This window comes from Chiloscyllium plagiosum, chromosome 11 (assembly GCF_004010195.1).
Source record: "Chiloscyllium plagiosum isolate BGI_BamShark_2017 chromosome 11, ASM401019v2, whole genome shotgun sequence".
NCBI lineage: Eukaryota > Metazoa > Chordata > Chondrichthyes > Orectolobiformes > Hemiscylliidae > Chiloscyllium > Chiloscyllium plagiosum.
In genome coordinates, this window is record NC_057720.1 from 54,752,907 (window position 1) to 54,780,007 (window position 27,101).

Genomic DNA, 27,101 nt, shown 5'->3' on the forward strand with positions numbered 1-27,101 from the left:
CTCTCCCCTTCCTCCCCTCTCTCCCCTTCCTCCCCTCTCTGTAACCCATGGGAAATCGTTTTAGTATCAAATAAATGTTTGTACAAATTTGTTGCACATCTAGATAAAATAATTCAGTTTCCTGTTTGCCCAAGTGGCTGCGCTATCTAAAGTGGCGATTGCACTACTACACTCTTTAGTATACCAAGTCAGCTCTCTACATTTTTGATAAGTAGACCATCATTTGGCCTGCGTTTTCCTGTTCTAACTTTCTTTAGAAACCAGTTCAAAGGTTATGATGAAGTTGTTAATTTTATTTTCTGTCAAATTTGTATAATTCTTACAAGGTGAATGCAGAAGAAACAGATAAAGAGATGCCAGAGGTCATTTCTGAGGAACCAAAAATACATGTCAGACAAGTTACACAAACTGACATTGAAGAAACTTGGAGAGAAGTTGCACTTAACCAGTAAGTGTGTTGTTTTTTTAAAATTGAGATAAGTACAATGACAATGAACTGCAGAAGAGGTGGATCTTGACATCCCACCCAACTATCAACTGCTCATATGCTTGAAATTTATACTCAGAAGACTTTTGTCAATAATAGTGGTTCTCCACCTCTAAACCTTTTCCATGTTTTAAAAAAAATCCAACTCTTATCAAAATTTACTTGTTTTCTCCTTTTCTGTTGCAAGTTGTTCTCTTTGATTCTCCTACCCCACCCCAACAGCGCATACCATCTTAATTAAGAGAAATATAAGTGTTATCTAGAATGGACTAATTCCAGCCGGTCAAGTTTCACCATCTTCCTAATATTGACTTCATGGAATCTGGTGTAATTTGTGTTCTCACTGGAATATTTTTCCATAATTGTGTCCTTTCATCTATCAATAACTTTAATCTAACTTTGCTACTGATTTTTATTTATAAACTTGCCAATGCTTTGGAATCGGGTCTAATTCCATCTGAAAGACCATTCCAAATCCATTATTCAAATTTTACTGAAATGTCTGATTTCTGTGCGAAATTTTACAAATTTCATTTTTCTCTATTACTTTATTTTCTCTCAATAATGAAAGGTACATTCAAGGGAAGTTTTCATGTACATACTGGAACGTTACATCTGTGCTTTGCTCATTTGTACCTTTTTTAATATAATTCTCCAATTTTAAGTTTCCAAAAGATTGGGCTTGAGACATCCTTCCAATTGACTTTGGCTATGCAGAAAGTTTGACATGTGATAACCTTGAGTGACTCTTGTTATTCTATTTCTCCATTATTCGTATTGGCTAACATTTGCGATACATCTTAAGTTATTAAACATTTGATGTGATTTGTGGCTAAAACAAAATGTATTAAAATGGAAAAAGATCTCCTGGCTGGTCTAATAATTGGAATTGGCAGTAAGCAAATGGGTCTGTCAGAACACAGGCACTGTCCTTTAAATTGCCCTGTCTTTAATCCCCATGTGTGATACAAATGGGCATCTACAATCTGATTGACATTTTGTATTGTATTCAAAAAATGCATTCCAAATTCATTTGTGATCTTTTGTTAGTAGGGCTGTTAGAGAAAGCTGTACAATGCTGAACTTCAAGATGGAAAAACCCAACAAAGCTAAAGGGATGAGTGCTTGATGCAGTTATTTTTTAAAAAATTTAAATTTTGAGTAGGTTTCGTAATTTTGACCAGTTACTAGTCAAATAAAATTTTCTCTAGATAATTTTAACTCTTGCTGATTAGTAATTTGCTGATAAAAAAACAAATTACAGCCTGTTCTTCTTTGACAATAAAAAGGCTTGAATTTGCTTTTGAATATTGGTCATTCTATATTGTGGTGTTTATTCCAGCCTACAGAAGATCTTGGGTTTGGCTGCATTAAATGATGTGCTCGATTTCTCTCAAGTTATCCCACAGTACATTTTGTACAATGTACATAATGTCAGTAAACATGGAGTTGTAATATTACAAGACAAGTCGGGTGAGACTACCTCTTATCTTTCTAACAGTATATAATATTGTCAAATAGAAATTGGAGACAGGCTACTTGTTCCACGATGCATCTGTTTGTAGAAATCTTTTATTTTTACATTCATTTATTACTGGGCATTGAATGTGGTGGTTTGATTAATGTCTTATCTGTACAATACATTTGATAACAGTTGTTTATGCAGTATAGGATACTTGTTTTAGTGAATTATCCATTATAGGTAGGGCCAGATTGTCTTGTCTGGCTGAGACTGCGCTTGTTCTGAATGCTTCATAATGCAGGTTATGTGATAATTATTCAGCAAGTTGAAACTTCCCTTGGGCAGTTTAGATGCCATCTAGAATTCTTGATATCTCCAAGCTGGTCTTGGATGCTTACCAGGAAATTACAGGATGAAAACTTGCTCTAACTCCTGGCTAAGTATAAAATTGTTTCTTTTTCTTTCTTCTCTTCTCTCCCCCTCTGAATTAAATTAGGTTTGGTAATTTATAAAATTTTGGTAGCTTCAATGCACTGAATCATGGGTAGCCAATGAAAGTTAATCTAATAATTTTGAAGTTTTCAACACTTCCTTAGTACATAGAATTTCTTCCTCAAACATTTCTCTTTTTGTTTTATAGAGGACCTGCCTCATTGGGTACTATCTGCTATGAAATGTCTAGCAAACTGTAAGTTGTCAACATACAATGAAATAACTGGTTAATGGATTCAAATAACTAGAGGTAGCTGATGTCATTGTATCGCAGTGAAAATATCAGTGCAGTTTTTTTTTGCAATAGAGTTTTAGACTCTCCATGTGTTGTATTGGAAAAGTAGTAAAGCAACAACCACGTAATAAAGCAATATAATGTAAGGAATAATGTAATGTCCTCAGTCAAAACTGTTTATTCATTGAACCTCTAAGCATTGAAAGAGGCCACTAAAATACCAGGAACCTTTGATAAGGGAAGGTAATTGATGTGCACAAATCTGGCATGAGCCATTTTGTAAGGAGAAATTCTAGTCCAAGGTGCAATCAGACCTGATGTTATGTATGAGCCTTCGCACAAACCATATATTACAATTAGATAGGCATACATATGTAGTGATTTATTATAGTCATTCTATGTATGGTTCTAACTGAAAATGTGTTGCTGGAAAAGCGCAGCAGGTCAGGCAGCATCCAAGGAACAGGAGAATCGACGTTTCGGGCATAAGCCCTTTCCAGCAACACATTTTCCGCTCTGATCTCCAGCATCTGCAGTCCTCACTTTCTCCTCTATGTATGATTCTAGTCATTCTACAGTCATTCTAATCAATAATAATAATTCTGTTTTAGATAACTATTCCTCTTAATTAGTATATGTTAATTTTTTGCAATTGAATTCAAGGGTATAATTGTCTCTGTAATCCTTTTGTTCTTAATCTCGAGCACATTTTTTTAGATTATCTGGAGTCCCAACATATAGCGAAGTAATATAGGCCATTTTAACACTCTAAAGATCTCTGGTTACAATCTCTCTCTATAGTGAAGGGTCAAAGGATAATGGGGCTACTATCAGACCCCAGAAATACCTGTGGACAGGTGAAAGGTGAAAAGTGCAGCTGGAAAGAGGAGCAGGAATTAAGAGCATAGAGAAAATAATGAAACAAGAAAAAATTGTTTTCTGACAGGGCTTTGGAGTTTGGGGGAGAATAAACTGATCCCATCTAACCCTTTTAAGTTCCTAAAATTTGGTAATCCTCATACAAGTGGTGATCCCTGATACAAATAGGATAGGGGCAAGATGGCATGCATTGAAATTTGCACAGACTTCTTGCCTCCACACCCATTCCTGGAATTACATGTTTCACACCATGAAACAGTAATCTAACTTCAGATGACCATCTTTAGAATATACAGCAAGATGCTATATAATGAGGAATTGATATTAACTGTATGAATAAAGTAATGGATGTAGAATAGAACAGTCAATTGTATTTCAAAAGAATAAAGGGTGGATTTGCAAACTTTAATCCCAAAACATCAGTAGAGATAAATCTATGACTGCATTTTTTTAAATAGAAAGTGGATTTGAGTTGAATTACTTTAAATTAGTGGATAAAAGCAAATTACTGCGGATGCTGGAATCTGAAACCAAAAGAGAAAATGCTGGAAAATCTCAGCATGTCTGGCAGCATCTGTAAGGAGAGAAGAGCTGACGTTTCAAGTCTAACTGGGTGCGGCAGAGGCAAAATGGAAAACAGGGGAGAAGGGTAGTAAAGGGGGAAAAGGAGAAAAAAGGTGATAAGAGAGTGGGAGCGAGAGAAAGAGAGACAATCACCCTCCCCCTCCCCCATCCCCCACCCCCCACCCCCCACATATTTTCTCACACAGCACTGACTTCAGCCTTGGTCATTCACAGCTCCTAATCTCCCTATAATCTCTCTATGCACTGTCATTATCACCTCTTTATTGTTACCTTTTGCTTCTGGAGCCATGACTCACCTTCTCTCAGCCTCGTATAAATACCTCCCTATTTCTCCCCTTTATTTAAGCTTTGACAAAGGATCAATTAGACTCAAAACGTCAGCTCTTTTCTCTCCTTACAGATGCTGGCAGACCTACTGAGATTTTCCAGCATTTTCTCTTTTGGTTTCACTTTAAATTAGTGTTAACTCCAATGTAATCCAAATATCCTTTGGTACAAAATATTGAATTTGCTGATTTACCTTAAGAAACCTCGCAGGGAATCTGCCAGTAATAGTTTTTTGCTTTTTCTATTATTCATTGTAAATTGAGACATAAGAATATCTATCTGAAAATACTGTTGCGTGCCCTCTGGTGGAAGAGCTGAACTGAAATGTCAGCATAGGCGATATGCTCAAATCCTATAGCAAGGCTTCTATCCACCATTTGCTGAATATGGTGAGAATAATACCAATGAGACATTTGTAACAATTTAAAAATTTTAGTTGGAAATGTTTTGAACTTATTCTACTTAGTTTTATACAGGTCCTGGTAGTTTGTCTGAACTTCATTATTGCTTCCCCCTGTATTTTTGTTAATATTAGTGATGTTATGTTTTTGCAGGGCCCCGGAACAATGACCTGACCCAGCCAAGTTATCCTGGTTTTGAGCGAGATGTATTCAAAACAGTTGCAGACTACTTTATGAACCTTCCTGAACCTCTACTTACATTTGAATTTTATGAACTCTTTGTTAATATATTGGGTAGGTACATGGAAACAAGAATAATGGAAAGATTCTACCAGCTGTGAATCTGATTTTTTATGATACTTGATGCTTGCTTTGACCTATAGTTTTTACAAGTGCTTTTCCGAAGGGATATAAGCATTAAAGTTAATTATGCCCATTAGTAACTGTTGCTGCATGTATTTTACAGTCTGTGTTTTCAATGTTACTAACACACTTTGCAGTGAGTCTTATATTTTGTCCTTGCTGAGCTCATTGCTAATGTTTGCTGTTCATTTGCATTCAGTGTATCTAAACGTGTTTTGGTTTTCTGCTAGTTTTGTGTGGCTACATCATGGTCTCAAACAGATCGCAAGGAAAGCGCAAGAATTTGGATGAGCTCTATTGCCCACAGCCAGCAAAATCACAGCATTTGAATAGACATACACACTCTTTCAAATCAACAGAGTGCCTATTACTAAGCTTAATTCGCAAAGACGTTTCAGAAGAAAATAACCCTTTGTTTCAACCAGAACAACTACAAGAGGAAATGGAATATACATCTGAACAAAACATCAATCAAAAAGGATGTGTTAGACATCTAAACCAGAATGTGAAAAACTACGGAAAAGCTGTTTTCAAAGAGCACCTAACAGGAGGCAGCTGTCAGAATCTGACTAATTTAAAGAACGATCACATACCACATTCTTCCATCCAGTCTAGTTGCTACTCAGTAGGAAACGTTTTGAATTTTTCAAGTGGAGATATACTGCACAAACAACATTGTCACTCTGATCTAAATGAAGCAAAACTTCAAAACAGTCACAAACAGTCCCATAGTCAGGTTTCACGATCACTTACAAAGAGTAGACCAAGAGCAGAGTCTATGTCAAATCTCTATTTGGAGAGTGGCAGACAACAAATTTCTAACTCGACGTCTAGGTGTAGCTCAGCGTGGACCTTGACTGAATCTGGTAAGGAACCTTGGACTAATTGTACAAATCAAGAATTGCTCAGAGAGTCAAGCAATGTATCCAGCCAAAACCCAATTTATGGTCAGGACCAACGAAATCAAAACGTACAATCATGGAGTTTACACCACTTCTCTAAAATGAACTCCAGTGAGTTAAATACAGCCAGTAAAAATAAAATATTCAACAATAAAGGCAGCCACTTCAATATAAATGCTCCAGCTGCTGAAGTTACTATGAAACCTGATTTTTCAGCTCCACTAGGATTCAGGCGACCAAGCTTATTCAGCTTAGCTGCTGCAGTGGGCAGTGAATATCCAGCTATAGACGGGGCTCTTGTGTCCCATTATAACAAACATGCTGTGGATGGATCTGAACATGCTTCAACTGGTTGTCACTCAACATTTGCTGGATATTTAAATGGAACACAAAGTAAGATAAATATTGCATGCATTGTTGTTGGTCTTGGCTTGCATGTTTTTGTTTGTGTATTTGGAAAAAATAAGTTAAACGTAGCTAAATTTGTAAAATGTAATGGAAGTATTTCACTGGATATAAACAGAAAATTTGAACAACAGGTGCTGCTGTATTTTTATAAAATAATTGGGTTATAAGATTGAGTCTAGTATTATTGATAGTGGTTTTGTATTAGCTACAACCCTAAAATTGTTGCTGTATACTGGCTGGATAGAAGGAGATTTGATGCTTCCATATTAAGAATTTAGTAATACTCAGTGTCAATTATTGTTAAAAACTGTCTTCTCTGGTTTTTTTTATATCAAACTTTGAACCTGTGCACTCTGTTTTTACTTTGGAACAAGTTAGCTGCGCATTTTTAAAAAGTATGCATTTTACAGTTTATGCATTAAATGAAGATCAGAAAAAAATGTAGTCAAACCTGATTTAATGCCCTTATGACAGGTTTGCTACAACCTCAGCTGGAGCGGATTGCCATAGAAGCCCTTCAGATCTGTTGTCTCTTCTTGCCTCCACCTAATCGTAGAAAACTGCAACTACTTATGCGCATGATATCTCGCATCAGTCAGAATGTTGATATGCCACAACTTCATGAAGCCATGGGAACAAGAATGTTGGTATGTGGCAATGTTCATTCTATTGACTTGGTATAATATGCCATGCTGAATCCATATGAATTCTGATTCTTTCAAATTGGGGCCAAATGGTGACTTAATGAGGAGGGTGTAGCACAGCCTGAGGTCCTGCTGGTTGCAGTGAATCACCGCCAGCTTCAGTGATGGCCTGGTTCTACAGGGGCCAGTGGGGCACAGACAGCTTGCTGGAAGGTTTTTGGAAAGGACAAGCAGTGAATGTGTTGTCACAAATCAGTACAATCACTAAATCAACACATGTGGCATGCAAAGGTGTTTTAAAAAATTCTCAAGGTCAGGTTCGTAGGAGAGTAGTCTGACACAGAACAAACGACCAAGAGGCGAGTCTGCTAGAATATGAGCATTTTATTCCCCGCAGCGTCGCCACAACCAGGTCTCATCTTCCAACGGGTCTGGCTTATACTCACTCTACATGTTACCGGAACTGGGAGCCGTCAGTTCTCGTAGAGCGGTTGCCAACAACCCACGCTCGGCGGTTAAACGTAACCCCGGAGCAGACTCACCGAACTGGAGACTTTTCCAGCTGATATACTCTTTTCCAGATATAAACATTCATGTGAACAGCAGAGCAAGGCTAAAAAACACATTCCATTCTGGTTACATACAGATAAGAAGATTCACACGGGGAGGTGTGTAATAAGATTCACACGGGACTAAGCAACACCTCCATTCCGGTTAGATTCACACATGTATTGGGACATAATTTTTAACCGTTTCACCACATTCCACTGCTTGGCCCAATACATGTGTTACATTATGATTCACACATGTATTGGGACATAATTTTACACCACAAAAGGTGAAGCTGTTCTATGAAGCCCCATGAGCTTGCAGACCTATATATCATTTTTGTGCAAATGGAACATTGCTTTAGAGTCTGCCTTTCTGATAAAATTGGACCAGCTTCTTGACTTTTCTTTGTGATAGTACACAAACCAGTGTCTGCCTGGTGATTATGGGAGGTTGGAAAAAGGGACTATACGTGAATAAACTGAAGGAAAAGGGGCTGGTGTTTAAGGGTGTTAGCTAAAGGGATTTGGAAGAAGAGCTTGAGTGTTTTCAAATTACTAAAAGTTTCACTCACTTCATTAATTATTCAGATTAGATTAGATTACTTAATGTGGAAACAGGCCCTTCGGCCCAACAAGTCCACACCGACCTGCCGAAGCGCAACCCACCCATACCCCTACATTTACCCCTTTAACCTAACACTACGGGCAATTTAGCATGGCCAATTCACCTGACCTGCACATCTTTGGACTGTGGGAGGAAACCGGAGCACCCGAAGGAAACCCACGCAGACACGGGGAGAATGTGCAAACTCCACACAGTCAGTCGCCTGAGTCGGGAATTGAACCCGGGTCTCTGGCGCTGTGAGGCAGCAGTGCTAACCACTGTGCCACCATGCCGCCCACATTATTCACTTGTAATAATTTTTACTCCATTTCAAGAGAGCTTAGAAATCTCACTTTTTTTTTCAGTTTCAATAGATGATTAAAATTCATATTGAAATAACCCTTGTCAAAGTTATTCTAAAATCTCCTTTTTCTTTCTAGCATAAATTTCAATTTATGATTCACCCACAAGTGAAAGTGGTCTTTCCTATTTGCCACCTCAATTTTGTTTTTCTCATCTTTCTATATTTTTTAGGAATCTTTTGATACTAATGGGCATTGGCACAGCTAAGAATGGGACAATTGTTTACATTCTGCATGTGAACAGTAAATCAGCCAGAACTTGTGTTTGTGACTATTCATGGTGTGGACATACCAGATCTGAATGTAGTACTTACCCTATGACTACCAATGTCTTGAGTCAAATAACCTGATGAGAACATAATGAGAAATACTATGAGAACCACTGTTGCTTTAAAAAAAGGTCATTTCAGTGATTAAACAGGTGACCTGACACTATAATAAGTTTGTCTTCAGGGAGAAACACTGAAACAAAAAGGAGAAAACGAGTAAGCTAAGGGCCCATGGTGTCAAAGGTAAGGTGTTCACATGGATAGAAACGTGGCTGTCTGGCAGACAGCAGAGATTGGGGATAAAAAGATCTTTCTCAGGATGGCAGCCAGTGACAAGTGGTGTTCCGCAAGACTCTGTGATGGGGGCACAACATTTACACTATGCATTAGCAATCTAGATGAAGGAACTGAGGGCGTTCTGACCAAGTTTGCAGACAATGCAAAGATAGGTAGAGGGACAGGTAGCATTGAAGAGGCTGGGAGGCTGCAGAAGGATTTGGACAGGTTAGGAGAATCGGCAAAGAAGGGTCAGATGGAGTACAATGTGAGAAAGTGTGAGGTCATGTACTTTGATAGGGAAAAAGGGGCATTGGCTATTTTCTAAATGGGGAGAAAATTCAGAAGTCTTAATTGCAGAGAGACATGGGAGAACTAGCCCAGGATTCTCTCAAGGGAAACTCTCTGGTTGAGTCAGTCTTTAGGAAGACAAATGCAATGATGGCATTTATTTTGAGAGGACTTGAATATAAAAGCAGGGATATACTTTTGAGGCTCTTTAAGGCTGTGGTCAGACTACATTTGGAACATTTTGCACATGTTTGGGCCCCATATCTCAGGAAGGATGTATTGGCGGCTGTGGAGGAGGTTGACGAGAATGGTCCCATGAATGAAAAGCTTAACGTTTTATAAGGAACGTTTGAGGACTCTGGGTCTATATTCGATGGAGTTTAGAAAGATGAGGGGGACCTAATTAAAACATACACAATACTGAATGGCCTGGACAGAGTATATGTTTCCATTGGTAGGAAAGACTAGGACCTGAGTACACAGCCTTTGAGTAAAGGGAACACCTTTTAGAATGGAGATAAACTTCTTCAGCCAGACATTGCTGAACCTATGGAATTCACTGCCTCAAGGCTGTGGGAGCTCGGTCATTTGAGTATATCTAAGACTGCAATAGATAGGCTCTTGAGTATCAAGGGTTACACGGAAAAAGTGGGAGAATGGGGTTGAGAAACTTATCAGCCATGATTGAATAGCGGAGCAGACTCCATGGGCTGAATGGCCTAATTTCTGCTCTTATGTCTTATAGTCTTAAAGATAAGAATTGGCTCGCTATTCTTTGACTGCAAATCTTGGTTTGCTAAATAGGTGGTTCAGACCTTTTCACGTTGTATACTACGTTGCGAAAACGAAGCTGACCTTGATGAATTACTAGGCACAAGACTTGTTTCCTTTATATTGGACCACCATCAAGAAATTCTGCAGGTACCACCTTATTTGCAGAATGCTGTTGACAACCACATCCGTCTTCTCCAAAAAGTCCAGGTATACATATGTCTGTTGGTAATTATTTTGTAAGGATGTGCTAGAAAATGCCTCAACTTTATGCAACACAGTAATGATATGAATCTTAATCTATTGTACTTCCAGCATTTTGAGTACTGTGTATTAATTTTGTACTTTATTTTTCAGATTACATATCCATGCACAAACATGAATGCTGAGGTGCCAATGTATACATTCTGTAAACAGATAAGCACCAAAGAATTTGAAGAGCAAAAGGTTTCTGTATCTCAGATTGCCATAGCTGAGTTGCTGGAAAATATTGTAGAAGATAAAAAGATGTCTATTAAAGACAAAAGGAAAAAACTTAAGCAAGTATGCAAAGGAACTACCTCTTTCTGACCTTTTTTGCTTTTATTTTTGTGAGCAAGTATAATTGATTGTACAACTTATCTAAAGCACTTTTAAGAAGTGACTAAGTAAGCTGTACCATCCTTTTGATAAAAAGATAGTTCCTTAATTCCATCTGAATGTCAATTCAACTTTGTTCTATTGCATAAATGCTTCAAATCATCTCTGCAAGGAAATTCTAATTTCAAATTTATTTAGCTTTGATTTCAGAATTATTTAAAATTATGCTTTCACAAATCAGAACCACTCCAAAGAAAAATGTGTTCTAATTCCTTCATTTTGCATGTGTAATTGCACCAATTACAAACAATTGAGGAATTGTATTTCAGTACCTTGAGTCGTCCACGTTAGTACCTTGGAAAAGATGCAGCACACCACATAGATTATTCTTATTCATTGTTCAAATGTCAGTTTGCAAAGATTCTCTGTTTTGCTGTCTTTCAATAAATTTTAGTTGCTTGCCATATTGAAGTAAACTGACCATTTGGCCCATTGTGTCTGTAATGATTTTGTTCCCCTCAAACATCATCTCCTTGTTATTCTGACCCCATCGGTCTATTCTTGTATTTCTTTCCTCTTAGTGTGCTTTGCCTAGCTTTCCCTTTTAGGTGTCTTTCTGAATTTAGTACAACTGTTCCTTTCAGTGGCACACTTTGTCTTCCCATCATGTGTCTAGTACAGAAGGTTCTCCTAGTTATCAGTTGAATTTTAGTGGCTTCTATTTATAGCCTCCAGTTCTGGTCACTCCAAAAAGTGGAAGCATTTTCCATCTATTGTATCAAACCATTTCACAATAAAAACATAAATAGGAACAGGAGTAGACCATACAACCATTTGAGCCTGCTTTGTTATTCATTATAATTATAGCTGATCTTTTGCTTTCAGCTTCAATTCCTTCTCAATTCCCCATATCCTTTGTCCCTGTTTTGAACTAAGGCTGTAATGAAGTCAAGCGTTGAATGCCTATGTGGCAGAACCTGGATAGAGGATCAGTGTTTTGTTTATTACTATGTAACTGCAGCTTGATAGCACTGTCAAAGACACTTTCCCAGAACTTTGGAGCCATCTCCATTCAACAATAATTGGCTAAATTGGATTTGTTCTGCATTTTGTGAATAGGGCATTCCTGGGCAATTTTCCATTTTTGTCAAATATATGCCAGTTTGCATGCTGAATTCTTAAGTAAACATGATTTGGAGCACAATTCTTTAGTGCTATTGCCAGGATGTCAGCGCACACAGCATTTGGGGTATCCAGTATATCAACTATTTATTGATACCATGTGGAATAAGTTTGAATGTCTGAATACTGCTATTTGTGATGTTGGGAACTTTGTTAAGAAGCAGTGATGGATCAACCATTCCATTTTTTTATACTGAAGATGCTGTAAGTGTTTCAGACTTGTCTTTTGCTGAGCTTCTCCATTACCTCAGGGTGGAGATAGTCTGTTGCCTCTGGTTAATTGAACACTATATTTGTGACTGGACATGGCAAGACTAGAACTTGGTTTGTATCTGTTTGTCATGGGATTCCTTTGCTCTTGTCTATCACTTGCTGCTTCTGCTGGTGAACATATCAGCAGTCCTGTGTTATATTTGACATTTCCATTTTTATGCATGCTGATGCTGCTCCGGGTATGTTCATCTGCACTTTTTTTGTACCAGGGTTGACTTCTTGGCTTGGTGGTAATGATAGAGTGATGGATGTGCCAAGACATGAGTTTAAATACAGTTCTACTCCTGAAGGCCTGCAGAGCCTCGTGGATACCCTGTGCTGAGCTGAAAGATCTATTCAACATCTACATTTAACATGATCTTAATGGCACACAATTGGATAAAGGGTATCAAAATAAACAACTGTGGATGTTAGAAAGCTGAATTAAAAGCAGAAAGTGCTGGAGAAACTCAACATATCTGGTAGTATCTGTGGGGAGAGAGGTTAATTTGACTCTTCAAACTGAAGTGTTTACTCCTTGTGAAAACCTGTGTGGTTATCACTCTTAAACTGTCATAGTCAAATACATCTTTCTCAGTAGATTAAGAGCAAGGTCTAGTAGGTTTCTGCTTTTGGATTACCACCTGCATGCCTGGCTGGTAAACATGTCCTTTAATGGCTGTTAGCTTGGTCAGTAGTGGTGCAACTGAGTCACTCTTGTGATGGATAATGGACATCTCCAAAAGTACATTCTGTCCTTCTGCCACCTTTGCTCCCTCCAAATAGTATTCAATGTGGAGGAGTACCAGTTAATTAGCTGAGGGAGGACAATAGTTGATCAGAAGGTATGCCTACTTTGCTGTACAGGCAATTTGCTTTAATTCCATTACTTCAGTAAGGATATTTGCAGTTTTCAATTCAGAATTCTTTGATTAGTGGCATATTCCATGCTTGATATGCAGCAGTATTTGGACTATATTCTGGCTTGAACTGAGGTGTGGCACAAATGTCACTTGCCATTTGAGTGCCAAACAATAGATATCTCTTTAAAAAGATAATTTTATTACCTCCCCTTGACATTCAAAGACATTATTAAAGCTTAATTCCCCCTCCTCAACGTCTTGAGTTGCCAAGTTGCCAGAAACTTAAATTAGTCCAGAAGGCATGTGATTCTGTATTACTCAACAGACTTGCAAGCAAGATTAGATCTCATGGAATAAAAGGGATGTGGCAATATGGATTCAAAATTGGCTGAGTGATAGACAAATAGTTGAATGTTTTTTGGGTTGGAGGAAGATCTTGTACTGGAGTTCCCTACTGTCTGTGTTGGGACCTTTACATTTCCTGGTGTACATTTAATGATCCAGAACTTGGAGTAAAAGGCACAATTTTAAAAATTGCTATGAAACTTGGAAGCATTGTAAACTAGAATGAGGATGGTGTCAATGTTCTTAAGTTCTACAAGTTGGAATGGGTAGAGAGATGACAAGTGAAATTGTGTGTAAGTGATGTTTTGGTTGGAAGAATATGATGCAGCCTCATTCTTGTTCAGTTGCTCTTTTCTGTGCTATTAACTGTGCCCTGAACTGGAAGCCGTCCTTTCCCCATTTGTTTTTCTGCCATCTTGACTCTCTCTTAATGTGTGTTTGTGACATTTAGCTTTAAACTTGTATTGTAATCACAGATTACCCACCATGAAGTGCTTTTTTTAAAAAAAAAGTTTCTAACTTGCCACTATTTCTTTAACAACAATTCCTTTGTCGTCCTTGTCCTTGGTCCTGACCTAGATCATGACAGCTGGAACTTCCTTATTCCAATCAAAAGTTCTCTTCCAGTTGTTCAGGTGTCCTTTACTTTTGGAGGGAGACAATAACATAGTTGTGCACTGCTGGGTACTACTGCAGTGAATGTTGTCACTTCCCCTAATTACTGAATCTCTATGATGACAATATTTCTAATCCTCCCTGTCCACGCTCTCCTGCTTTTTACACATCCCTGTCGTGCATGATGTGAGCATTCTTGCCATTCTTCCTGAGTCTTCATTTCAGTTGAGTATATTGTAACTATTGGGTCACACTAGTTCGAGGTGGAGGTGGAGGTGGAGGTGGAGGTTCCTGAATTCCTTGATCCCCTTTATACTGTTGATGGCATTCAAACTGGTCCTGTTCTTGCACCTGTGCTTTCATCCACAACGTTACTACTTGGGAGAAACTGGGTTTTTTTCCTAGCTGGTACAATTCTAATAATCCACCCTCAGTGGGTGCAATGCGCCACCTGGGGCACACCACTGCTGTATGAAGACCACACACAACTGCCTGCCTTTCTGCTCTATACCTCTCTATATATTCATAAAACCAAAAATCTTGTGCCTTTTTAACAGCCTTCCAATGTCATCTCTTTCCCCCCCCACCGAAAAATAGAAATTTGAGTAAATACAAATTTTTGGTTTCGAACAGGTACTTTTCATTTATCAAGTACTTTCTTGGTATCTAATGCAAAGGCTATGTTGAGGCATTTAGTGTGCGAGCCTGAAAATGAATTTCCTTTTGTGCTGGGACAATGTTCTCTTAAACTTACCTGCCATAGATGATACATGCAGGGGCTTTGACTTGAAGTTGTCAGTTATCTTCACTGAATGGTTGGCTAACTTATAAATAATCCTTCCATATTTCTCTTCTGCCGACTAAAATAGAAAGGAAATTGGACAGGATGTAAGATGGGTAGTCAACCTGCTGTTTCCCATTTTCTGCCCAACAAGAATATTTAACATTTGAATCCCATGTGTCTAGTTTAGAATAGGAACTTGTGTATTGCTGAAATGGGGAGAGTCATCTGACAGTGAATTTTTTTTTATATCGTTTGAATACTGTTGCTTTTAAGGGTTCATCATCACCTTTTTGTATAGTCAGTCGATTGTGTAAGTAATTTTCTGATGGCTTATTTTTAAATATGATGCCTTCTTTAATTAGATAAAGTATTGCAACAATGACAATTGGAGGTGGTTCACTAAGTGTGGAATATTTTAGTTTCGTTAAAGTGGTTAGGGGCAGTGTTCCACTCTTTGGGAAAAGGTATTGGGGAACTCTCTCCATGGTCTTTTTCTCCTTCTGGCCCATCTTGCATCTGTCTGGTGAAGACTGGGCAGTCCCCCAAGCTCAATGATGACTGCTGCCTTCAAGGTCTGGAATGTGGTGAGGAGTTTTGGGCATAAGACCTTCCATCAATTCTCCTGCTCCTCGGATGCTGCCTGACCTGCTGTGCTTTTCCAGTACCACACTCTCGACTCTGATCTCCAGCATCTGCAGTCCTCCCTTTCTCCTGCCTGCAAGGTCTGCTGATGAAAAGTGCTCACTGAGGAACTCCCTTCTGCCCCAGGTCTGCTTTTTATTCTTGGTCATTGCATGGCTTTTCTCGTGCAAATTTGGTTTCTGTAACTTCCTCGGCCCTTGTGATCTTCCTCCTGTCCTGCGTACTCCTACCCCGAGCCTGGCACTCTTGTGAGCCATATATCTAGGGGCTTGTAGCTTGCACTGTCAAGCAATTATCTGAACCCTTTTGGTCAATTGCAATGGGATGGCCACTCCATGATGTTGGATGATCATTGTCCCCTTGTCTGACTTCCTCTGAAAATTATTTTTCTAAAGAAATACTAATTTTTGAAAATGATACACTGAAATAGGGTACATTTGGCACCAGCTAAATCATTGAATGAGCAGCAATGGCATTGTGACCTCTGTTTTCATAAGCTAGAATGTTGCGAAGTTAAGTGTTGTAATAGCTGTTAAACGAAATCTCATGCTACAGATTAAAACCAGGAAAGTTCGGTTTTTAAGGATCCCCAGTATTATGTGCTAATACAATAATATTATGATTGTGCTGATGTTAAATTTTCCTAGATTGGGGAAAATCTTATTTAAATGTTTCTTAACAAGAAATAACTTGGATTAATAGAAATATTTACCAATTCTCTTTCTCCTTCAGTTCCAAAGAGAATATCCAGAAATGTATCAAAACCGCTTCCCCACAACTGACAGCGAGGCCAAGCTTTTCCAGGATAAGCCCAAGATCAAGCAACCGATGTTAATTACAATGAAAAGACCACTTAAAAGTCTTCAGAAAATGCAGAGACTGAGATACTGAATAAAAGATCAGATTTTATAGATATTTGCTGAAATCTTTCATGATCTTGCTCTGTGAAGTGAAACTTTCAGGGAAGGTTTCCTATGAGTCATCTGTTTGTATGTTTAGCAACATGCTTTAATGGTGACAAAAAGTGAAGAAGGCATTTAGTAGAATGCATACCAAACCATACTGGTATTAATTGCAATCATGCAGCTCTTGAGTTCGCACCGCATAGCATGGAAATAGTTCCTTCAATCCAAACAGTCCATGTTGACCATAATCCCGAACTAAACTATCCCAACTGCCTGCTTCTGGCCCACATTCCTCCATACCTTTCCTATTCATGGACTTATCCAAATGTCTTTTAAATGTGATAACTATACCTGCATCCACCACTTCCTCAGGAAGTTTGTTCCACATCCAAACCGCCATCTGTTTTTAAACAAAAAATTTGCCTCTCTCATCGATTTTAAATCTCTCTCATTTCACGTTTAAAAATGCATCCGCTAGTCTTGAAATCTGCCAAGCTCAAAGTTAACAAGCCGTCCGTTTTTTAAAAAGAAATCCTGAGTCTGGATTGTTATCTTCATGAAAAAATAGTCTGTTCTTCCTTGGGTCGTAATCATAGTACCCCTACAGTGTGGAAGCAGGCTATTCAGCCTGTTGAGTCCACACCATCTCTCCAAAGATCATCCCTCCCAGATCCACCTGCTATGCTATACCTGTAACTCTCCATTTTCTGTGGTCAATACGCCTAACCTGCACACCTTTTGGTTTGTGGTAGGAAACCCACACAAACACTGGTAGAATGTGTAAACTCCACACAGACAAGTCGCCCAGGGTTGGGGGGTTGGTATCAAACCTGGGTCTCTGTTACTGAGGTAGCAATGCTAACCACTGAGCCACCGTGCAGCCTTAATCTAACAGTTTTATTGAAAGCCATTACTTTTTAAAATGCTAATCAAGTAATAGAGGTGAAAATATTTAACTCAGTCTAGTCATGTGCTCAATGGATCAAGCATAAATGATGTTAGGTCAATATTTGGTTAAATTTTTTTTTCTGACAACCTCCCTTCCCTTTACAGATACTTCTGAGTACTTGTATTTGTTTTGGGTTTCCAGCAATTGCAAACTTTTAGAGAGTAGTTTTCGTTTATGCTAGTAAACATTTACATCAATGCATTAGCCTATTCTAGCCCTCTCTTGAGGTGATAATGGTTATGGTTTAAGCCTGAGATCTGCCAGAAAAATGGGCTTGCCGGAATGTGAAGTTATCCATGCATAAGTGTTTATTAATACATAGAATTGTTACTGTATTCTGCATAAGGTTTTCTCACTTCATATGGCAAAGCCTAGATGTGCTATGGGCACTTAGAATTATTTATTCAACTTAAAGGTCTTTCTGGTTTAAATGTAAAATATTCTTTGATGCCGTTAACTTTATGATAAGCCAGTAGCATCAAATGTTAGTTTCTTATTAAAACAAATTTCCAAAAAAAAATGCAGATAGATAAATTGCTTTGATCACCATCTTTAAGTTTCTAAATCTCTAATTCTTGTCTATTAGGCATTAAAGGATTGTTCAGATTTGTTGAGTTGGGGAAAACTTTAAAGGGAATTGAGAACTAGCAAAGTTTGCAAATTAAAAAATCATTTTTTTTATTTGTAAATGATGCAGATCTGAGTCTGCAACATAAGTGCCTGAGCAATCTATCAATAGCAGCAAAAGACAAGTTGAGTGCTAAGAGATATGGCACCTTCTGTGCTCCTCCACAGTACTGTATCTTGATCTCACATTGTATAGCAAACATTTTACTAACTGGCACCTATGGGCCCAGGAGTGTGCCAGTTGATCAAATATTTCAGATGATCAAGAAGTCCACAATCAATGTAAAAACATATACGAAGTAATAGAAACATGATGTAGGGGACTATATTATTATACTTCATTTACAACATGCATCACTTAAATACTGTATTGTCCAATTATTATAGTTTATTTACACTTTGGCCTTCAATAAAACTACTGAGAGAGCCTTCTCACTCTCACCCTCAACTGACTACTCCGACATCGTGGTAGATCACTGTATTCGAGAAGAAATTTACTCAGTTGAATCAACTTGATATTTCGTGTGGCTATTTGTTTGAACAAGTATATTACAATGAGGTAAATAAACTGTAATAAATGGACAATACAGTCAACTTTGATACTTGAGTTATAACTTTTGCCAGTTTATAGTGTTAGTTGATAAGGTGCTGGTTAAAGCAAAGTTTGCTGTGAAATGCTGTCAATCAAGTATTGGTTTTTGAACTAACTGTCCGGTTTAGTTTCTCTCACTCAGGATTCTACTCCTAACTCTGGAAGCTGAGAATTTTGAAAAGGCATCTGAATTCTTAGTTGAAATGGATTTCTACCACCTCTTAAGGTAGTGTTCCAATCTTAACAACTCTTTTGTGTGAAATGGAATTATTTCTCCTTAGTCTTCCAATTGTTTTAAATCTATTTACTGATCCACTTGCTAGGAACAGTATTTCCACAACTTGTTCTAATAGAACTTCAGGGACAAACAATTCCAACTTCTCCACTCTTTCCACACGACTGAACTACCACATTCCTGCTACCATTTTGGTACATCACTTCTATACTGTCTGAGACCTTTTTATCTTTCCTAATGTGGAATTAATTGTACATAGAGATCTAACCAGTGATTTATATAACTTCAGCCTCAGTTCCCTTGCTTTTGTATTTAATCCGTATCTGCCCTATTTACAAAGCCAAGTTAAGAAAGTTTAAAGAAAACACTTTATCAACATCCTGACATCTTCAAAGGTTTGTAAATCTACAACTATTCTCTCAATTGTATTATTTAATTGGTACTTCTGCATGTTCCTTTTAAATTGGAACATTAACGTGCATTAAGTTACATTTACATGTTTTCCCACTTTGCCAGTCTGTAAACTCCTGTAAAGACTATCCTGTCTCTCTTTATTCATTATCTCCAAACTTAGAAATTGCATGCTACACAAGCTCGAGTTATTTGTATGTAATGAGAAAAGTTGCAGGGTACACTCCTCTCCAGTCAGAGCAATTTCTCTGCTTTTTCTCTAATAATTACATTAAAATCTTTCCTGATGAAGAGCTTATGCTCAACGTCTCCTGCACCTTGGATGCTGCCTGACCGGCTATGCTTTTCCAGCACCACGCGTTTTGACATTAAAACACTTACCGCCTAATAAAATATTCATTAACTTTCAGCTGAATCTTGATCTACATTTCCCAACTATTCTATTCTGAAATAAATACTTTAAGACCTACATTTGAGTGCAATGTGGGATTTCATCAAATTACACAGATCTGCCTCGTGTATAGTGAGAAAATCCAAAAATATTTTTTTTGTTAAATCATGCAAACATTAAGGCATCTTACATGGGGTCGATTAGGAAGGCTGAAGCAGCTGATTTAGCATTGGTCATCTGTAAAGGAAGATCTTTACTGAAGAATGAAGTCAGAATTTGTAGTGCATGCCTTCCTACGCAGGACTGTAATCTGATTTGGGCATTTGAAGAAATCGAAGGCAAGGAAACCTCCCAAAACCCCTCAGTTTTGTTTCTTGAAACAATAGGTTAGCTGAGTTCGCTAGCTGGTATATTTTCTGTTTTCTACCAAATACCAGGCATGTGTACACACCAAGACATAACCTTCCACAATCTCTTTAATTTTTGTGACTGCAGCAAGTTTGAGAGATTCCTGAACAGCATTTTGCAGCTCCAAATGTTTGCATTCAGTTTAATGCATAAGAAAGTTGGTTATCAATTTAAGCAAACTTGAGCCTATCCTGGGTGACCTCTAACATGGGTTTAAAAAAAAATCATCTGAAACATAGGATTGACATTTCCTTAGATAGTCTTCCGATAGCAAATATATCAGGATTGCACTTTCTTGTTGCTTTCATCCATCACTGCTTAATCTAGACAAACATGACAGTATTATGATTATGTATTGTGGTGATGCATGAAGTGGAATGTTAACTATATTGAGTGCTGGTGCATCTCTTTGTAGATGTTCCTAGATCTCCTTGATTCAAAAGGGCTCACTGTTTCATAGAACTATTCTCATCTGCCCAATATCCTAAAGAATGTAGGTCTTTGCCTTACAAAAACTCATTAAATTTATTGTCTAAGTACAATTTCTGCCCCTTGAAGTAATTTGGTATTTTGGCTTATGTAGTAACACATAAGCAAACCATTCTTAGAAGTGACATTCTTTTGAGTACTATGTACTTTTGTCAAACAAGTTTTTTTTTAAAAGAATAATCCTAGCCTTCTAATAACATATTAGTTTGTACAAATCCCACAAGTGCATTTAAAGGCCAGAATGTTGTTTATAAAATGCATCTCTTCAGTTGTCCCCTTGCCTACCTAATTTATAGCATGTGGAATTAAGTATAAAGGCTGTGTACCTGATTGTGTGAAGTCAACTTTGCTTTATAAGTAATTGCAGTTGACATTGGGCAGGAATTGCTCCTCTGTTAAATGTAGGCTAAAAAGAACATGTGTAAAGCTTACTATGAAATGTGTATGGCATGTGTTATGTGTTCAAATATGCCTTGTGCATGTCTTGTCTTGTATTTTAATCATGAAGTCTTAGAAAATGTATTTCCTGTTATTTATATATTTATATAATGTTCAAAAGTCTATTTACGACAAATGAAAACAGATTAAATTGGAGTCTTCATTTTATTTTGCAGTATTTTTCAAAATTGTGTATAATCTTTACTATATAAAAATTGTGAACTGAACTGTTGTAAAATTATATATCTTAGCCATGATTGCTTAGTAAATCATGGTAGTACGCTATATTTATCAGGGAGCATGCATACTTTTCACTTTCTCTGTCTAGTTGTCGAACAGAATATTCACTTGTACAGATATGGTTCAACAATGTGCCAAATAAATCAAGCCACCTAGAAATTGAATTTAATTCTGCTTGATTAAAATTTCATCATGTAATTGCCATGTCCCAATTGTACAATTTTTTTGTTTTGAAGATTTTAAAACCATTTTACTCAGCACTTGTCACTTTTATTTAAACTTAAAGCAAGATGATCAAGGCTACAATTTTGCAGGATGTGAAATTTTGTGGGATTCTATAGATCAGTCAATTCTGCTTATTTTAAGTTTATACGGATGGTTGACAATGTCTGGAAAAAATAAATTTACTCACGACATAATTCCTGCAGTTATGCCATTTCAAAGAATGAACTGAATCACTGGCCCTGGTGAAAATGGTCATTTTTGTCATCAATAGGAGCCTCTTGTTCAGGTGCTTTTTGTAGAATAAAAATTTACAATCTGAGAGAGAAGTTTGACTTTAGCAGTTGACAATCTTTAGGAAAGTAGATTTGAATTTTCTAAACTAATATATTTGAGTTAAATGAAGGGCTTGCCTGTGCCTTTTAATGCCTAGTAATAGAGACATTGACAGAGTGTATTGGGTGCTATTTCTTGGCACTGAGTGCGGTCTTTCTGCAAATGTAGTCATATCTTCGAAGGTACGGTAGTCTTTGATTTAATATGGTAGTTATGTTCCTGAAAATCACAACATCATTGAAGGCTTCTATGGAATGTGTCTTTATGTTGAGCTTGTGTTCAAATGTCAAACAATAATCCACCACCCTTAATTGCTTCCTGTGGCAACCTGGGAAATGCTTTTAAGGCTTCAGTATCAGTTTAGGCTGTTGTTCAATATACTTATCACCCACAAATGGTGTGAAAAGGTTTCACATTACAGTCATTTTAATTTTTTCTCGCACCTAGTTATGTTCTTACTTGAACATAATGACTTGAAAGGAATGTGGAGTAAACTACTTCACCTCCATTTGTTGTCTTGGCAACAAGTTCCAAACTTGCCAAACTCTCTCAAAGAGAGAAAACATTCTGTTCATCTCTTTCCTAAAAGGCCGATCACTAATTTCAAAGCAGTCACCCCTAGCTCTGGATTGACCCATGAGGAAATATCTTTTCCATGTCATAAGACTTAGGAGCAGAAATTAGACCATTCAGCCCATAGAGTCTGCTCTGCCATCCAGTCATGGCTGATAGGTTTCTCAATTCCATTCTCCCATTTTCTCCCTGTAATCCTTGATCCTCGTCATACTCGAGAACCTATCTAACGTAGTCATAAATATACTCAATGACCTCAGATGGTGACAAAACAGATTACTAACAGGAGGTGGAAGACCTGGAAAAATGGTGCACTGAGAAAAACCCAGCTCTCAATGCTGGCAAAACTAAGAACTTATTGCTGTGTATTGACTTTTGGCGGGAGTTTACTCATGCCCCACCCCCACACCACACCCACACACACAGTACAGAGGTGAAACAAGTGGAGAGTGTTAAGCTCCTGGGAGTGGTCATCCACAGTAAGCTTTCTTGGACTGTTCGTGTGGATGCACTGGTTACAAAGGCCCGATAGCATCTCTCCTTCCTCACGCAGCTGAGGAAATTTGGCATGATGGCAAATTCCCTCGCTAACTTTTATAAGTGTGCATTGAGAGTATGCTGTCTGGATGTATCACTACCTGGTATGGCAACTGTACCATTCAAGATCGGAGACAGTTACAGAGGGTGGTGAACTCAGCCTGGACAATCACAAAGGCCAACCTTCCATCTATAGAATTCATCTACCAAGCCCACTGTCAAGGAAAGGCCGCTAGCATTCTCAAAGATCCAAACCACCTTGGCAATGCTTGTCTACAACATCTACCATAAGGGAGAAGGTACAGGAAGCCTGAATGCACGTGCTAGCCAGTTTCCTAACAGTTTGTATGCTACTGTTGTTAGAATACTGAATGGACTCTCAAACTCTTAATATTCGCCTGTACCTGTGGTTTTGTTTTTGCCACTGCTTACCTATTATTTACTTATTTATGCTACTTAACGCTGTGATCTGCCTGCATTTCTCGTAAAACAAAGCTTTTCACCGTGCCTTGGTACAAGTGACAATAAATTCAATTCGATTCAAATTCCCTATACTCTAAGATTGTCCACTTGCGTCTGGGTGTCTCCTACCAATGGAAACATCTTCCCAACAGCCACTCTGCACAGGCCATTCAGTATTCTGTAAGTTTCGGTTAGGTTCCCCCCTCATCCTTCTAAACTTCATTGAGTATAGATCCAGAGTCCTTAAACGTTCCTTATGTTCAGCTTTTCGTTCCTGGCACCACTCTCGTAGATCTCCTCTGCACATGCACAAGGACCAGGACGTCCTTACTAAGATATGGGGCCCAAATCTGTGCACGATATTCCAAATGTGGTCTGACTAGAGCCTCAGAAGTACATCTCTGCTTTTATATTCAAGTCCTCTCAAAATAAATGCCAACATTGCATTTGCCTTCCTAACTACTAACTCAACCTGCAAGTTTCCCTTGAAAGAAGTCTGGACTAGAACTCCCAAGTGTCTCTGCAGTTCAGATTTCTGAATTTTCTCCCCATTTAGAAAATAACCCATGCCAAGTGGTATTCTACAAGGCTCAGTGTTCAGATCACAACTTTTCACTTTATACATTAACAATCTAGGTGAAGGAATGGAGGGCGTTCTGGCAAGGTTTTTAGATGATACAAAGATAGCTAGAGGAACAGGGAGCATTGAGGAGGTGGAGACACTGCAGAAGGATTTGGACGGTTAGGAGAATAGGCAAAGAAGGGGCAGATGGACTACATTGTGGGAAAGTGTGAGGATCTATTGTAAAGCATGTGATAATGGAGCATAATACAATCAAGTAGAGTAAGCATGGATTGATGAAGGGAAAACACTGGCCAAATTTGTTTGAGTTACTCAAAGTAGGAACAAGCAGGACAGATAAAGGGAAACAGTAGATGTATTTGAATTTCCAAAAGGTGTTTGATAACTACAATCCGTAAGGCTCCTAAATAGGATAAGAGCCCATTGTATTGGCAGTACTATATTAGCATGGTTAGAGGATTGTCGAGTTAGTAGAAGGCAATGCTGGAATAAAGGCAGCATGGTTTAGAATGGTGACCTGTGACTAGTAGTGTCCAAAAAGAATTGCTGCTTTGTTCACAGTTATTTAAAATATCTATTGTGATAGTATGTTCTATATTTTGTGAGCTATACTTTGTGATAGTATGTTCATTTCTGTCATCTAAGCTAGTATCTGAATTCACTGGGTAATAGGAAGACAAATGGAGCTTTTATTTCAAAGTGATTGGAGTACTAAAAAGGTAGGCCTTGCCAGACCATACCCCACCCCTTATGTCAGGAGTGATGTATTGCCGTTGGAGGCAATCCAGAGAAGGTTCATTAAATTGATTCTGGGTACGGAGGGCTCTTTCTTATTAGGAGGGATTGAGTAGGATTAGAGTTTGAAAGAATGAGAGGAAACCTTATTGAAACACACAAGATTTTTAGGGAGATTGGTAAAGTGTACTCAGAACTTTCTTTCCCCTTTATGGGGCAGTCTAGAACCAAAGGACACACATTTAGAGTAAGGTGCCACCCATTGAAAAATATCACATTTTCCCACACTATTCCATCTGACAGGTCTTTGCCTACTTGTTCAAGCTATGACTGCAACTTCCTTATGTTGGCTTCATGACATACCTTCTTACTTACCTTTGTGCCATCTGCAAAATTTGTACTGTTCCTATTATCCAAGTCATTGTGTACAGTTGACCCCCTGTCATCACATGCCATTTAGCCAATGATCCATTTATGCATTCACTATTTTCTGCCACCTAATCTATCTTCTGTCCATGCTTTTATGAGCATTTATTTTTCCTTTGTGGCACCTTATCAAATGTATTCTGGAAATCCAAGTATAGTATGTCTAAAGACTCCCCTTCTCCATACGCTTCTGAAAGTTGAGCACTTTTTCCCTTTTATGAAACCATGCTGATAGTCCTGATCACCTTGAACTTTTCTACATGTACTAGATTGTACAACATCGATCAGCTCCTCCATTAAGATTTGATCTAGGGGCCAAGGAAAATGCTCCGCAATGAACACTAGAGAAGACATTACCTGGAGGGCAGTTTATCATTGGAAGTGATGTGACAGAGGTCAAAAACTGTGTAGTTGAAAGAAACTTGAATCACTTCTCAATCTTTCTAGTTTTGATTTTTTGCTGTGCAACAGGAATATCTAAAGGCAAAATTATAGTTCCCTTGAGATATCCCTACTGTAATTTCTAATCCATTGTTTGGAAAGGTACAATCTCAGGGATTGTGAAGGGAACAAGTAGATAAAATGCTGCTGCAGAATTTTGTTTTTCATGTATGATTTGAGATAAAAGAATATTTTATTACTTTCCATCAATTGTTTGCTTTCAGCTATTTAGTTTGGGATTAATTACACTGGATAGGAGACTTGGAATAGATGTTGATAGTTATTATGTTGTGAGTACTTTAGTAGTAGTTACTATGAGGCATGTGGTTAAGGTTTTGTTAGAAAACAGTCCATTACATAAAATTAATTTAAAATTCCAATGATTTGATCAATTACAATGCCTGTTATTATTAACTGGGCAATGGTAACAATTTATAAAATACCTATATATCGCCATTTGAAAGACTGAGTGATCTAATTTGAAGTTGACCATTTTTAATGCCAGATCAATTTACTGCTTAATACACTTAGGTATTTTGAAACTTTTCTGAGAAATTTCTCAGTGAACAAAAGTGAAATATTTGCAGTAGCTGCTGTAAATCTGAAATCAGAACAGAAAAGGCTGGAATATTCGGCATTACTGATGACATCTATGGAGAGAGAGAAATTCTGTTGCATTCTCTCTGTTTAACTCTGTTAAATGTGGTATTATAGATAAATGAAAACAGCCAATATTTTTTCAGAATGCTTCAATGTGCTTAAAAATCAATAAAGTGCTTTTGTATTTGTCACTGTTACATAATTAAATGCAATAACAAATGAGATGGATAAGCAGTTAATCTGTTTTTATGCTGGAGCTGGCGTGGGTGAACAGACAACAGGAAACTGGGATAATTTCCTACTCTTCAAATGGTGCATGCACTGAATATGAATGACTTATTGTCATGTGTACTTTAGAGTGAAATACAAAATGCAGTGAAAAGCTTTAACTTGCCATAATTTAGTGCCATTTTGATAATTTAAGAATAATAGAAAATGAAAATATATGGTTTAAATAGAAGTCCATCTACATAGACGTTCTCAGCCGGTTCAGAATCACTACCACCTCGTTACACTATTAATGTTAAAGTCATTGATATTCAGGTGCCATCATTTGCAGCTGGGCCGATTCACAATCGTAATTGCCCACCGGGCACACCCAATGTGAGATTATCGCCACGATCAACGTTCCCTTAGTGCCATCCTGTCACTGCTGTAATGCTGGAGCCAGTCAATGCTGAAGTCACCAATCCTCATGCCATCTTCTGATGCTGGGCATAATTTGCTAACATGACCACTAAACTCCCTCTCTCCCCTCTGCGCTGAGCTCCCTCTCCTCCCCTCTGCGCTGAGCTCCCTCTCCTCCCCTCTGCGCTGAGCTCCCTCTCCTCCCCTCTGCGCTGAGCTCCCTCTCCCCCCCTCTGCGCCGAGCTCCCTCTCTCCCCTCTGCGCTGAGCTCCCTCTCCTCCCCTCTGCGCTGAGCTCCCTCTC

General features: G+C 38.1%; 1 protein-coding gene across 3 annotated transcripts in view; it reads left to right on the plus strand.

The window, feature by feature from the left end:
- The window catches only part of LOC122554401 (DEP domain-containing protein 1A-like), a 28,472-nt gene extending 11,693 nt beyond the window's left edge, over nucleotides 1-16,779 (plus strand). The window contains exons 4-12 of one of the 3 annotated variants that reach the window (XM_043699366.1): nucleotides 327-448; nucleotides 1,830-1,960; nucleotides 2,590-2,637; nucleotides 5,022-5,162; nucleotides 5,462-6,526; nucleotides 7,016-7,188; nucleotides 10,343-10,519; nucleotides 10,667-10,848; nucleotides 16,304-16,779. In XM_043699366.1, the coding sequence (XP_043555301.1) occupies nucleotides 327-448; nucleotides 1,830-1,960; nucleotides 2,590-2,637; nucleotides 5,022-5,162; nucleotides 5,462-6,526; nucleotides 7,016-7,188; nucleotides 10,343-10,519; nucleotides 10,667-10,848; nucleotides 16,304-16,406 (2,142 nt within the window). In that variant the 3' untranslated portion in view covers nucleotides 16,407-16,779. Of the gene's footprint in view, nucleotides 1-326; nucleotides 449-1,829; nucleotides 1,961-2,589; nucleotides 2,638-5,021; nucleotides 5,163-5,461; nucleotides 6,527-7,015; nucleotides 7,189-10,342; nucleotides 10,520-10,666; nucleotides 10,853-16,303 lie in introns of all 3 variants that reach the window. The other 2 variants (XM_043699365.1, XM_043699367.1) reach the window with 2 other exon arrangements.
- The last annotated feature ends 10,322 nt before the right edge of the window (nucleotides 16,780-27,101 follow it).